Genomic DNA, 13,889 nt, shown 5'->3' with positions numbered 1-13,889 from the left:
CAAGCTTAATTACATTTTTAGAATGAGTTACTCAGCTCTATACTTGCCCTCTCTCTCTCACTGGTCTCAATAAGCGCGTGCGCACCTCTTGTGGCCGCGTATAAATAACAGGTGCATTCGCGCGCGCTAGAGTACTGCACTATAGCGCATTAGTGCACTACTGTCAAAATGAGCGGACGAGTAGGAGACCTCAGTCCCAAACAAGCCGAGGCATTGGCACAGGTAAGTGCATGCAAACATCTTGTTTTGGACAGATGTATTCCTGAACTAGTGGCTAATCAACACTGCAAGCCTTATCTTCAAAGTTAAACATATTTTCTTGTCAAATTAAATGTTGTCTTATTGGTTAGTTTCGGGAGAGAATAGGAGATGTATCTGACCAACTGTCCAATCAGAGTGATCATTACCTGCTCCGCTGGCTCAGAGGTGAGAACTGATTTTATTTCAAGTTTTCATAATATAAGCAGTTTGGTAGTTCACAAAAACATCAAGATTTTATGTATAACCTAAGAAAAACGTTATGTATAATACAAGCAATTTAATAAAAGAAAATGCTTGTTTTTAGGTGTTCCAAGTAGTCACCACTTCTATAAAAAAATAAAAAAAATAAAAAATGTATATATTCTTTTTTGGCCTTCACAACTTCATTTAACCAGTCCTTTGATGTGACAAATTAATTTTTAAAAGTAAAATTATTAATAAATTAATAAGAATGAATAAATACATTTATATTATGTTATTATAACTGCATCATAATTATAAAGGAATAAAAAATGTTGTACAATGAAATGCAATCAAATATACAGTATGTGAAATATAATGTACAATGTACAATGTGATATTGAAATATTGAAAATGAAATGTTCACCTATATATAAGTGGTGCTAATTCCTCAGGCTGCAAAGAAATTCAGTAGTGACACCTTCAGTTTTATCTCTCATTCTGCTGGACGTTTAAGTTGAGTTAGACAAAAAAATATTTTCATTTCAAATTCTTGTTTAAATGCACCAGTCTGTTAAATTGTTGGAAAAGTAGCAATTGTGCCATGCTGCCTGTCCTTCTTTTCATGCAGATTATTATGTTATGATTATTTAATGAATTATTTTAATGCAGACACCCATATCTGAGATTTTCATTGTGCCAAAAGAAACAGGTTGTGCCATTCATTATTGCAATGACTCGCTTCCTTTCTTGGCATGCAGTCAGAGTTTGGACAAAGAAATCTGAGACTGCTGTTAGCAACGAATCATTCTTTTCAGTAGTTCAGCTTTCAGCCTACCGTTACTGTTTAATTACTATTCATCAATATAGATAAATGACTATACCCCTCACAGCGTAGTGTCACGACACTGGCTGTAAGCCTTTTTTCTTATCCTTGAATTTAAGGATTTGAGTTATGTAATGTTATGTTAAGTAATGTTCAAGATTTGGGGGTTGGGGATAAGAGGAAAATGTCAAAGTTAAAGAATCTGCCATTGAAAAACCTATACTGATCGACCACTAATTTGAATATTGCTGCTTGAACTTTACCCTTAATCATGCCTAAAATGAGAAGGCGAATCCCAGCATGGACATTTATACCTGCATTCACATTTTTCTTGTAAATAAATTCACAAATGCTTTTTATGTTTAACTATATTCACAATATGTGGAGTATAAGGAGACCTTGAATTTGTGGATGCATTTGAAAGGTATTGGTTCTGAATGAGCTGTAGCTTGAAAAGTGACAGCACAGCCCTATTAGTTGACCCCATGACATGAAGCTGTATGTAGATTAATCAGATTCTTATGCTATTACATCTTAGTAGATAACTACAGGCAGATATTTGGAGACAAAATGCAAGAACTCTGCCATGAAGAAACAAATTACTTTTGAGTTAAATGGTGTTTCTTTCCAACATTTGGATTCTCCTATTCAGTTTTATCTAGAAATCAATACCCTCTGTTAAGAACATTCAAAAGCATCTATTGACTTTGCTTTTTGAGAGGGAAGTTCAAGGTGATATTCTTGTGAATGCATGCGTCAATATTTGTCGCCCCCTTCTCCTGTGTTTTTGATCATTGCAAAATCATTTGCTTGCACCCTCTGCACTACATTGTTGTATAATATCTTGAACCCTCATTTGCATTCAGCCTACTTAACTGTGATTAACCCTCTGTTTCATCTGGCATAAGTTTACATTTTATGGCACATTCTCAAACTTCTGATGCTATTTTCATCCTTACATTTATAATTGTTACATTGTTACAAGTAAATCATACAAAGTTGCAACAAACCCATACATTTAAGTAAACATGTAGGGAATGAATACCCTTGTAATTAAGGTTTTCTTAGCTTTAAGGGTTTGTTGCAACTTGGTGCCAGAATATATAGAGTAATGCAGTTTACATGGAGTTTTGATGTTCTTAGTGTTTTGTTTATATCCTTTTGCAGCCAGGAGTTTCAATGTCCTAAAGGCTGAGGCAATGCTTAGGAAGGTAATACTGACATTGCAATTCATTTTTTTTTTTTTCATTTATAAATAGCACTTGCAAGCACTTTAAAGGAATAGTTCACCCAAAAAAATCTCTCATGATTTACTCACCTTCATGTCATCCCAGATGTGTATGACTTTCTTTCTTCTACGGAACACGAACGAAGATTTTTAGAACAATATTTCAGCTCTGTACTTCCATACAATGCAAGTCAACAGGGTCCAAAACTTTAAAGCTACAAAAAGGACATAAAAGTAATCCATATGACTCCAGTGGTTTAATCCATGTCTTCAGAAGTGATATGATGGGTGTGAAGAAACAGATCAATATGTAAGTCCTTTTGTACTATATATTCTCTTCCCTGCCCAGTAGGTGAGGATATGCACGAAGAATGCGAATCGCCAAAAACAAAAGAAGACGTACTCTTAGGAGAGATGAGCACTTTGGGGGGCTGTTTAAAAGTGGAGATTTATAGTTAAAAAGACTTAAATATTGATCTGTTTCTCACCCACACCTATCATATCACTTCTGAAGACTTGGATTAAACCACTTATTCTTATGGATTACTTTTATGCTGCCTTTATGTGCTTTTTGGAGCCTCAACGTTTTGGTCGCAATTTTCTCAGATTGTATGGACCTACAGAGCTGAAATATTCTTCTAAAAATCTTTGTTTGTTTTCAGCAGAAGAAAGAAAGTCATACACATCTGGAATGGCGTGATGTTGAGTAAATGATGAGAGAATTTTCAGTTTTGTGTGAACTATTCCTTTAAGCCTGGAGGCCCTTTTTTTATGCATTTGTGGGAAACAAAGTTACACTGTAAAAAGAGCAGTTGTTCCCTTAAGGAGCTTTTTCTACCTGACTTGACCCTTAAAATGACTTAAGTTAATGTTACCAAATCTATCATGTTGATTCAGTCATCTACACAACTTTTTTGACTTAAATAAAGCCAGTGAAGCATTTATTACCACATAAATATTTTTTTTAGGTTATCTCGCAAAGGGATTTAAACAAAAAATATCTAATATGACTTTTTATCTCTAATATGAGTTTTAAAGTACATAACAAATCGATATATTTAAATTCCAGCATCTGGAGTTTCGCAAGCATATGAAAGTCGACACAATCATTGATGACTGGAGACCGCCAGAGGTATATCAGAAAAGGAAACCCAAATTATTTACCATTCTAAGATATAAGCAGAATCAGCATTCCCATGTTAACACAAAAATATCGTTCTCTTCCGCCCAGGTAATCGAGCGGTATGTATCTGGTGGAATGTGCGGCTATGATCGTGAAGGAAGTCCCATCTGGTACGACATCATTGGTCCTCTTGACCCAAAGGGCCTTTTACTGTCGGCTAGTAAACAAGACTGTCTTCGGACCAAGGTCAGAGACGCTGAACTGCTACGGCAAGAGTGCGAGAAACAGTCTAAAAAGGTAGGTTGTTTTAGATTATGATGAAATGACTGAGAACATGTTTGTATGCCATAAACCCTGACTTTATTTTGGTTCGTTTTTAGTCATTTCATAACTTATGTCTGCCTCTCTGCGGTGTTGTGTTTGTCAGGATTATGTTAATACCTTCTCTTGTTGTTTTTGGGATGTTTTGGGGTGTCTTTAATCAGCTTGAAAAACACATTGAAGCAATCACCATCATTTATGACTGTGAGGGGCTTGGCATGAAACATCTTTGGAAACCTGCTGTTGAGCTGTATGGTGAGGTAAGAACATGATGGTTTTGCAGGGTGGTTTTGAAGCTCAGCAATTATATTGTGAGACAAACTAGTAGTGTCAGATTCTGTATCACCTTAAAGAGGAGGGACGATGATCAATTATGCAATTTAGCTTTCATTATGCAAAAATATTTGACTGCAGACATGTTTTCCAGAGAATAAAAGCATTAAAGAAATGTTCTGGGTTTGATACAAGGTAGGCTAAATTTACAGCATTGTGGCATAATGTTGATTACCACAAAATAATAATAATTTTGGTTACAGTATAAGGCACTTGCAATGGAAGTGAATGGGCCCAGTTCATAGACATTAAAATACTCACTGTTTCAAATGTATAGACACAAGACATAAACATTATACATAATAACATGATTTTAGTGTGATAAATTCAGGGATTTATTGGCGTTACAGTGTTTACAACATTAGAGGATTTACCAGCGTTATGCTGTGATGACAATGAAGTTGTAAAGTTGGATGTAACTTTACACAGAAAAGGTTAGAATGCGATTTTATCACACTAAAATCATATTAGCACATATAATGTTAAGTATTGTGGCTGTACTTTAACATTTATGCAATGGCTCCATTCACCTCCATTGTGAGAGTTTTACTGTAACTGTGATTTTTGCTTTTTAAGATACATGTTTTAAATAAATGAAAGACGGGTCTAAATCATTTTTTTGTGGTAATCAGCATTATGCCACAAATGCTGTTGACTGAGCCAAACTTGTATGAAACCTGGGACATTCCTTTTATAGTTGTTATAATTGTCAATGATCTCTCACCCATGTATTATAACATTCTATTCCCGGCAGATTCTCACCATGTTTGAGGAGAACTATCCAGAGAGTCTAAAAAAGGTGTTTTTAATCAAAGGTAAGCGATATTGGCACCAATGTCATGATGTCACAGTAAAACATTGTCATTGAGGGTGATATTGTTTCATTACATTTTGTAATGCTTTATCTCATTTTTCTACAGCCCCTAAGCTCTTTCCTATCGCATACAACTTGATCAAACACTTCTTGCGTGAGGAGACAAGGCAGAAGATTGTTGTACTGGGTGGTAAGTTGTCTAATTAGTGTTTGTTTGTGAAGGAAACACCACTATTCGTTAGGAAAATGAACAAACCCCTATCTCTATGTACTACGCTTCAATGTGTAACTCATATGTGCTATATGAATGATATCTCAAATCATGCAACACTCTACAGGCAACTGGAAAGAGGTGTTAAGGAACTATATTGATGCCGATCAGTTACCGGCAGTTTACGGGGGCTCCATGACTGATCCTGATGGAGACCCTCTCTGTAAAACCATGGTGAGTTTACTATTAAACAGGAGATTGACTTATAAGGAATACCAATGTTTTGTGTTGTCTTTGCTCAGATGTTATCTTCCCCTCAGTTAAATTATGGTGGTGTAGTGCCGAAGTCTTACTACGTACGGGACTCTGTCAAGGTGCAATATGACCAGAGCATCACAATAAACCGCGGTTCCTCCTACCAGCTAGAATATGAAGTACTCTTTCCCAACTGCTTATTACGGTAAGTGACATCTGTCAGCGTCTCTTTAAGGCTATAGGTCTGTTCAGAATAGCATTCTATCATTCTATCCAAACTATTTTTGCTGTATGTATGCTATGCATATTTATAGTTTTTGCATGCATAAAACGGGGAGTGATATCAAACATGATTTTTTTTTTCACCTCTTCAATGACTCAACTGATAAGACACAAAATTGGAGTAAAAATCCAAAAAATAATTACATTTATTTCCAAGATAACTGGATATCACTGGCTGAATTAAAACTGCAGTGTAATGAGGTAGCATAATATTAATTGAAATGTTTATTGTTGCATAGGGAATGATGTTTTTTATACTATATGAAAAATAGAATACAGTATTTACTGCGCAGTGTGCACTTAAAAATATGTTAGCCTATTTTTAAGTTTTACTTTCAATTTCAGTTTCATAACAAAATTCAATCACATTAAATTGTGCAATGTTTAACGAAATTAAAAGAATAATTTTTTTTCATGTTATCTTATTAAAGAATACTCAGATCAATTTGGTGGAATTTTGTTATGAAACTGAAATGTGTACATTTTAGGATTTTTTTTATTTTTTATTATTATTTTTATTGCTTGTAAGACCTGTAGAATTCACATTTTCAGATCCATTTTTTGTTTCTCTAATTAGATGGCAGTTTGTGAGTGAGGGGTCTGATATCGGTTTTGGACTGTTCCTGAAGACAAAAGGAAATGAAAATATGCAGGAAGTACTGCGAACCGAACGTTACAATTCCCATCTAGTTCCAGAAGATGGTTCCTACACCTGTGAGGAACCAGGCATCTGTAAGTCTACAGTTGATCCCTAGCGTTTGAGTTTTTGTGTCCTCTTGCATGAATAAAACAATTAGGTCCAAATGTGCAAAAATGTGATGTGCTGACTCAGATCCATAAATAAGAGAATTTATGACTAGTGTCAGTATTGTAGCCTTAATAATATTTTCTACTAATTTCTGAATCTCTGTAGGAGGCAGCTGTAAATTGTCTTTTGCTCTCATGTTGATGACCAAGAGATTTTATTCTCTTATCCTCTGTAGATGTGGTCCGGTTTGATAACACTTACAGTGTGATTCATTCAAAGAAGATCAGCTTCATGGTGGATGTTCTTCTACCTGAGGGAAATACAGTGTCAGAAAACCAGGCGTGAAGCTGGCTGAAAGTCGAAGCTGAAACATATTGACTTTGTGCACAATATGTTTGATCCACAAAAATCCAAAGTAATAGATTCAGGGTTTTAATTTTAGTACTATGTTTTGTATTTGCACAATTCGAATAATTATGATATGTGATCGGACCTCTTGTACTTTGGCAGTCCCTAAAAAAATTCTATGCATAGTATCTAAAATGTGAAAAGTGTCAAATATGCAGGTCAAATTAGTAACAAACCTGCCTGAACAAGCAGTGATTGGATGTAATAGACACATCTGACAAGAAGATAATAAAATGGAAGTATGGGTGATGGGGATTCCATGTATGAGTATGCATTATTTGGTCAGCAATGTGAAATAATGTGAATTAATCATGCTTATAGACCATTGAGAATATCTGTCAATGAGTATATTATTGGATTATAGTAATTCCTGTGTGGAACACAAGTAAACACATTTTAATGGGTAAATATTACTCCACAACAGGAAGCTTGTTGTAATCCTTGTAATGTTTAGCTAGAACAGAATTGTATATAATCTTGAGCAGCACATTTTAAATGTGGATGTATAATTATGCACTAATCTAACAATAAAATAAACTCAAGCAAACGCATCTGTGTTGAAGTATTTTGTAACACTAGAGGGAGCACTTGTATCACATTCTACCCAGATACATTCATAACAAATAAAAGATATTCTGATTTATTACATTATGTTTTAATGTAATCACTTGTTTTACCAAACAACATTTAAAAAGAAAATTGAGAACATTTAAAAAGCTGCAATGTGTCTGCAAATAGATGTGCACCTTTACCATTCAGTCTACAATAAAAAAAAATCCCTGTATTATTTCACCCCAAAATTAAACGGAAAAAAGGAGAACTTATATAGAACATAAAGAAAATGGGGCTTATTTTTTAAGACAATTAATATTTTTTTGCATTGTTAGATTATTATGTCAATTAAGCACCCCCATTCTCATTAGCCTGAGGCAGAGTGAAAAAAAGAACTATTATTTAAACTGTAAAGTATTCATACATAATGGTATAATTTGTTGCACTGTCCTTAATTTATGCTTATTTTAATACAAATATAATTACGTTTTTTAATTTAAAAAAAATGTAAAAAATATATTCACACTATTGGGACTAAGAATGATCATTAAAAGAAAATAATAATAATAATAATAATAATAATAATAATAATTGAAAATTCATCATTTACTCACCCTCATGCCATCCCAAATGAGTATGACTTTCTTACTTCTGCAGAACTCAAATGAAGATTTTTAGAAGGATATCTCAGCTCAGGTCCATACAATGCAAGTGAATGGTGACCAAAACTCTGAAGCTCCAAAAAGCATATATAAGCAGCATAAATGTAATCCATAATACTACAATGGTTAAATCCATGTCTTCAGACACAATATTATAGATGTGGGTGAGAAACAGATCAGTATTTAAGTCATTTTTTACTATAAATTCTCCTTCCTGCCCAGTAGGTGGCGATATGCATGAAGAATGTGAATCGCCAAAAACAAAAGAAGTGGAGATTTTTAGTAAAAAAGTACTGAAATATTGATCTGTTTTTCACCCACACCTATTATATCACTTCTGAAGATGTGGATTGAACCACTAGAGTAGTATGTATTGCTTTTATGCTGCCTTTATGTGCTTTTTGGAGCTTCGAAGTTCAGGCCACCATTCACTTGCACTGAATGAACCAACAGAGCTGAAATATTCTCCTAAAAATCTTTATGTGTGTTCTGCAGAAGAAAGTCAAACACACATCTGGGGTGAGTAAATCACGAGAGAATATAATTTTAGGGAAACTATTCCTTTAAGGATAATGACAAACTCATTACTGTAATGAGAATCGAGGGGGCAAATGTGCAATGCAATGCAATGCAAAAAAAAAAAAAAAAAAAAAAAACATTAATTGGCTTAATTTTCTTTATGCTAAATATACATTTTGATTTGGGGGTAAAATATGACCGAAACATGTTTTTGTGAGAGTCACCCTGACAGTAAGGCACACAGAGCTTGCGCCATGTGTGTTTACGTAACACCACCAGCACTCAGCCTCGAGCAAGAAAAGGTAAAGACGGTAAAAAAACATTATTGCTAACCGCAAACCTGTAAGAAGTATATGTCTGTATTACGACAAATGGACTTGCTGCCAAAATAATCGTTATATTACTAGGTCAATATATATATATATATATATATATATATATATATATATATATATATATATATATATATATATTATTATTATTATTATTATTATTATTATGTATGTATACTCAAACGTGATATATCGTAAATAAGAACACTTTAGAGCTGAGTTATTTTGTTCAATGGCATAATTCTTATTTAAGCGTTTTTAATTGCCACGCGAAACGCTGCACCTGACAAGCTCGCGGTGGGCGTTGCGGAATTTTGCATTATGCAAATGAGGGGCGGTGCCCCGCATGTGGCAGCGATGACGTGACGTCAGGTCCAGCCTTGCGGAGAGAGAGCGAGCGAGCGAGCGCAACAAACATGGCGACAGAGCGGAGTGGACAGGGGTGCCTTCTAACTTTCATCGTGTTCCTCTGGAGCTCTGTCGGCGGGCGAACGGAGACGCCGAACCCTGGCTCGAGCAGTCAGATCCTGGGCATGCGGCTGGAGAGGAGCGAGAAGCCGGCAAGCACGACGGAGGACGGGCTCATCCAGGTAACGGAGGAGAGCAGCTTGTTGCTCCGGTTTTATGGGGTACACCTGAGCCCGGACGCAGCATCCCACATCAGGTTCACGGAGGACGTGGATACGGGTGACAGTGATGCAGTAAACAGGACTTGTGAGGATTTCACCAAAGATTTCAGCATCAGCAGTTATATGAATGTGAGCAGCAGAGGCACATCAGGGTTGGTGAGTGTGTATATAAAGGCACTGCGTAAAAGTGAACGAGAAAAGACCTACAGCCTTTGTGTCAGGCAGGGTTTGGGTGATAAATGGGTTCTTTTGGGTGATAATGATGGTAGATTGATAGTTGTGGAGGAGAAAGCTTCTCTTCTGCCCCTTTGGCTTCAGATGATACTGGTGTCATGTTTGCTGATGTTGTCAGGCATGTTCAGTGGTCTCAACCTGGGGCTCATGGCTTTGGATCCAATGGAGCTTCGCATTGTGCAAAGTTGTGGCACCAATAAGGAGAAGAAGTATGCACGTAAAATCGAACCCATTCGGAGCAAGGGCAACTATTTGCTTTGCTCTTTATTGCTTGGAAATGTTTTGGTGAACACTACATTGACAATCCTACTAGATGATTTGATTGGGTCTGGCTTGGGTGCCGTGGTGGCATCAACGGTTGGCATTGTCATATTTGGTGAAATTGTGCCACAAGCTCTTTGCTCTCGCCACGGTTTGGCCGTGGGCGCCAACACCATTGTATTAACCAAGTTCTTCATGATGCTCACCTTTCCATTGTCCTTTCCTATCAGCAAGCTCCTGGACTGTATCCTTGGGCAGGAGATTGGCACCGTGTACAACCGTGAGAAGTTGGTGGAGATGCTGAAAGTCACCGAGCCCTACAACGACCTGGTCAAGGAAGAGATGAACATCATACAAGGTGCTTTAGAACTTAGAACCAAAACGGTTGAGGACGTAATGACGCCTCTGAGAAACTGCTTCATGATTCACATCGATGCGGTGCTTGACTTCAACACCATGACTGAGATCATGGAAAGTGGCTACACGAGAATACCCGTGTACGACGCGGAACGCTCCAACATCGTAGACATACTGTATGTCAAGGACTTAGCCTTCGTTGACCCAGACGACTGCACAACACTCAAAACGGTCACCAAGTTCTACAACCACCCAGTTCATTTTGTCTTCCATGACACCAAGTTGGATGCCATGCTGGAGGAGTTTAAGAAAGGTTAGTGATGCCTTTGACTATGTGACATTGTGGTGTTTTATGTATAATCGAGTGGATGCAACAAACCTAACTTCAGCAGATATGTCTTTAAAAAAATAGTTCACCCAAAAATCCCATCGCAAATGAAGATTTTTAGGAGAATATGTCAGCTCTGTTGGTCCTCACAATGCCAGACCCTTGAAGCTCCAAAAAGCACAAAAAACTGTATAAAAGTAATCCATACGACTTCAGTGGTCTAGTCCACTTCTTCAGAAGTGATATGATAGGTGTGAGTGAGAAACTGATCAATATTTAAGTCCTTTTTTACTATAAATCTACACCTTTGACCAGCCCTGGCCAGTAGGTGGCGATATGCATAAAGAATGCACCAAAAAAAAAAAAAAAAAAAAAGAAGAAGAATGTGAAAGTGGAGATTTATAGTAAAAAATGACACTTATTAGATCATTTCAGAAGACATGGATTTAACAACTGGAGATTTATGGATTAATTTTATATGCTTTTAGGAGCTTCAAAGTTTTGGTCACCATTCACTTGCATTGTATGGACCAACAGAGCTGAAATATCCTTGTAAAAATCTTTGTTTGTGTTCTGCAGAAGAAAGAAAGTCATAGACATCTGGGATGGCATGAGTGTGAGGAAATGATGAGAGAATTTACATTTTTGGGTGAACTAACCCTTTAAAGGAATAAAAGGTAGTAAAAGTTAAAAAAAAAAAATGTTAAAAAAAAAAAAGAAAAAAAAGCTGTACAGCACATTAACCACTTTTAGAAATTAATTTTGTAATATAAAAATATTTTTAAAGAAATGTCTTGATGTCTTATATCGGGTCCCCTGCAGTAACTTCATGGGCCCCCAGGGGTCCACAGACCCCGGTTAAAAACCCTGATATTACAGCAGAGATCTTGCTGTGTTCAAAGCTTGTACAGGTTTTTGCTCCATGCACAGTTGTTTTTGTCCTCCCATTGATTATGATGGGTGCTCATTCTTCCCCGAGCAGCTGAATCAATAACAATATGCCCCCCGTATCAGGTTACAACACATTTGAAGCTCTTGTCTGGAAATGGCAGAGGAAGCACATGCTGCCATAAGCACCAGTCACATCGTCCAGTCCACCAATCAAATGTTGGCCGAGATTTTGCCTTCTCACTATGATGTTTTAACAGCACAAAACTCCCACACACTTTTACCATCAACTCACCGCAAACATTTAAGCAATGTGCATATTTTATTACAAATATTTATTTTATTTACAGTAAGGTCCAAAAGTTGTAGATCACTGAAGAAAATGTTTCTAATTTGCATTTTTCCTAATTTAATACAAAATGATTAATTGCAAATTCAATTTGAGTGAAAAATGTAAAAATGCACAAAATACTTTTTGATAACTCCTTTTGTACAAGTTTGTTATGTTTGACTAGTGACCAGGGTTAGAAATGAAGGGGGGCTCAGGGCAAAGTGCCACGCCCCAGAAATTTAAACATGCAAAAAATACCCCCATGATGAATTCCTTTATTTAGGCATACTTTAAAATGTAAAGCACAAGTTGATGGTGATTGAATTTATGGGTAAGAGGTAATAATTTCTCAATCTAGTTATTCATATTCAAAATTTTATGTTAATTGATTACTATAAGTATTTAACATGAAGTGATGAGACCTCTTTTTTTGGTTAAAAATAAATTTGCCCTTTAAAGGTATAAAATGCCCCTGAAAATCAAAACCAGGTGGCAAATATTGCCTGTTGATGGAAAAGTTCATTTCTGTCCCTGCAAGTGAAATATTTACTCGTACTATAGACCCATTCTCAGACTGCATGAACTCACATACTTCACTTTACGTCATGAAGTTTCTTTGGTTTAAACGTATGAAAATTCGAAAACTTTCTGCTTATTTCTAGGCATAAATTAAAAAGAAAAACAACAACAACTTCCAGAACTTCAGAATATTGTCCCAGACTTTATATATAAATAGCATTTTATTTTTATTTTTTTATTTTTTTATTAATTTGACTTCTTTTTATTTTATTTTTATTGACATGATAATTATGCTGGTACAGTTTAGTACAAACTGTGTTAAAACAAATTAATTTCAAAATGCAGATCAATCGTACCAGACGTGTGTGGAACCAGAAATTTGCCCTAGAGTCCTGTGGCAAAGTATTGATTTGTTAGAATATAAATGTGTTTTGTGGGCGAGGTTTTTTTTTTAGTGATTGACATTTTAAGTCACTCCGCCATCTTTTTATTTGTACCAATCACTGCAACACTGCAAAGAGGCCACAGAAGGTCAAAACCGTTGTGACTTGCATGTATTGTCCAAAATTTCTACTTTGGACAATACATTTGGCATCATTAGATGATACATCCATTCAAACGCTTAATGCAATCTTGAAATGTGTTTTGATATATGTTTAAAGTAAGCTCCACTGAGATATGCATGTATGTAAACATGTTTAGGAGTATGTAAATAAGTAAATGTGCGTGATTGCAGAGTGCTGGCCCCACAGGAGCTCCTGAGTATCTCAGCAAAAATACATGAAAGATCAGACCTCAAGCACTTTCTGTACCACAAAGGCTTGATCATGTACTATGAATCCCTCTAAAGACAATTTATGAGATTGGCATCCCCTGTCCCTGCATTCATTATTGCACAGATGGATTATTATACAGTTTTAGTCTGAGAGAACTGCTTTTTTAAGTGGCATGCCGTGAAAGTCTGTGTGTACCATCCTATGCATTTCTTTCTTTTTCTAATCTTATCCCCAGACGTCTTCGTCATTTCCCCGTCTTAAGCTCTTAGCTCTAAGTTTAGTAGCACTTCTACTCTTTTCTCTTGGCCTCAAACATGAAATGCTGATGGTCCAGTATTGCTTAAATAATTGCTGTGACTGATCCAGCCCCTCTGACAGTAATAAGAGCAAAATAATTAATGCTGCATAACTGCCCCTGTAGTCATAATCAAGCTCATTAATATGCATGTCCATGCGGTGCTTCAATCTAAATATGTTTTGAATTATGTTACACCCACTCAATGAGAGTGTC

The 13,889-nt window shown here is 36.1% G+C and overlaps 2 protein-coding genes across 3 annotated transcripts in view; both read left to right on the top strand.

Annotated features, from left to right (window-relative positions):
• The first annotated feature begins 102 nt into the window (after positions 1 to 102).
• Positions 103 to 7,537, top strand: sec14l7 (SEC14-like lipid binding 7). The gene is made up of 12 exons (XM_051683887.1): positions 103 to 222; positions 351 to 426; positions 2,435 to 2,478; positions 3,565 to 3,627; positions 3,727 to 3,915; positions 4,104 to 4,199; positions 5,027 to 5,087; positions 5,193 to 5,276; positions 5,425 to 5,531; positions 5,618 to 5,757; positions 6,412 to 6,566; positions 6,818 to 7,537. Exons 1-12 carry the CDS (start codon positions 169 to 171, stop codon positions 6,925 to 6,927), a joined length of 1,179 nt encoding a protein of 392 aa, XP_051539847.1. The 5' UTR covers positions 103 to 168; the 3' UTR covers positions 6,928 to 7,537.
• A 1,815-nt stretch (positions 7,538 to 9,352) lies between these two features.
• LOC127432638 (metal transporter CNNM4-like) overlaps positions 9,353 to 13,889 on the top strand; it is a 29,563-nt gene continuing 25,026 nt past the window's right edge. For both annotated transcript variants that reach the window (XM_051683955.1, XM_051683957.1), the window contains exon 1: positions 9,353 to 10,849. In XM_051683955.1, the coding sequence (XP_051539915.1) occupies positions 9,472 to 10,849 (1,378 nt within the window). In that variant the 5' untranslated portion in view covers positions 9,353 to 9,471. The remainder of the gene's footprint in view (positions 10,850 to 13,889) is intronic.

Source organism: Myxocyprinus asiaticus, chromosome 42, assembly GCF_019703515.2.
Source record: "Myxocyprinus asiaticus isolate MX2 ecotype Aquarium Trade chromosome 42, UBuf_Myxa_2, whole genome shotgun sequence".
Lineage (NCBI taxonomy): Eukaryota > Metazoa > Chordata > Actinopteri > Cypriniformes > Catostomidae > Myxocyprinus > Myxocyprinus asiaticus.
The sequence above is the reverse complement of the archived record's forward strand: the minus strand, read 5'-3'. Positions and strand labels throughout refer to the sequence as shown.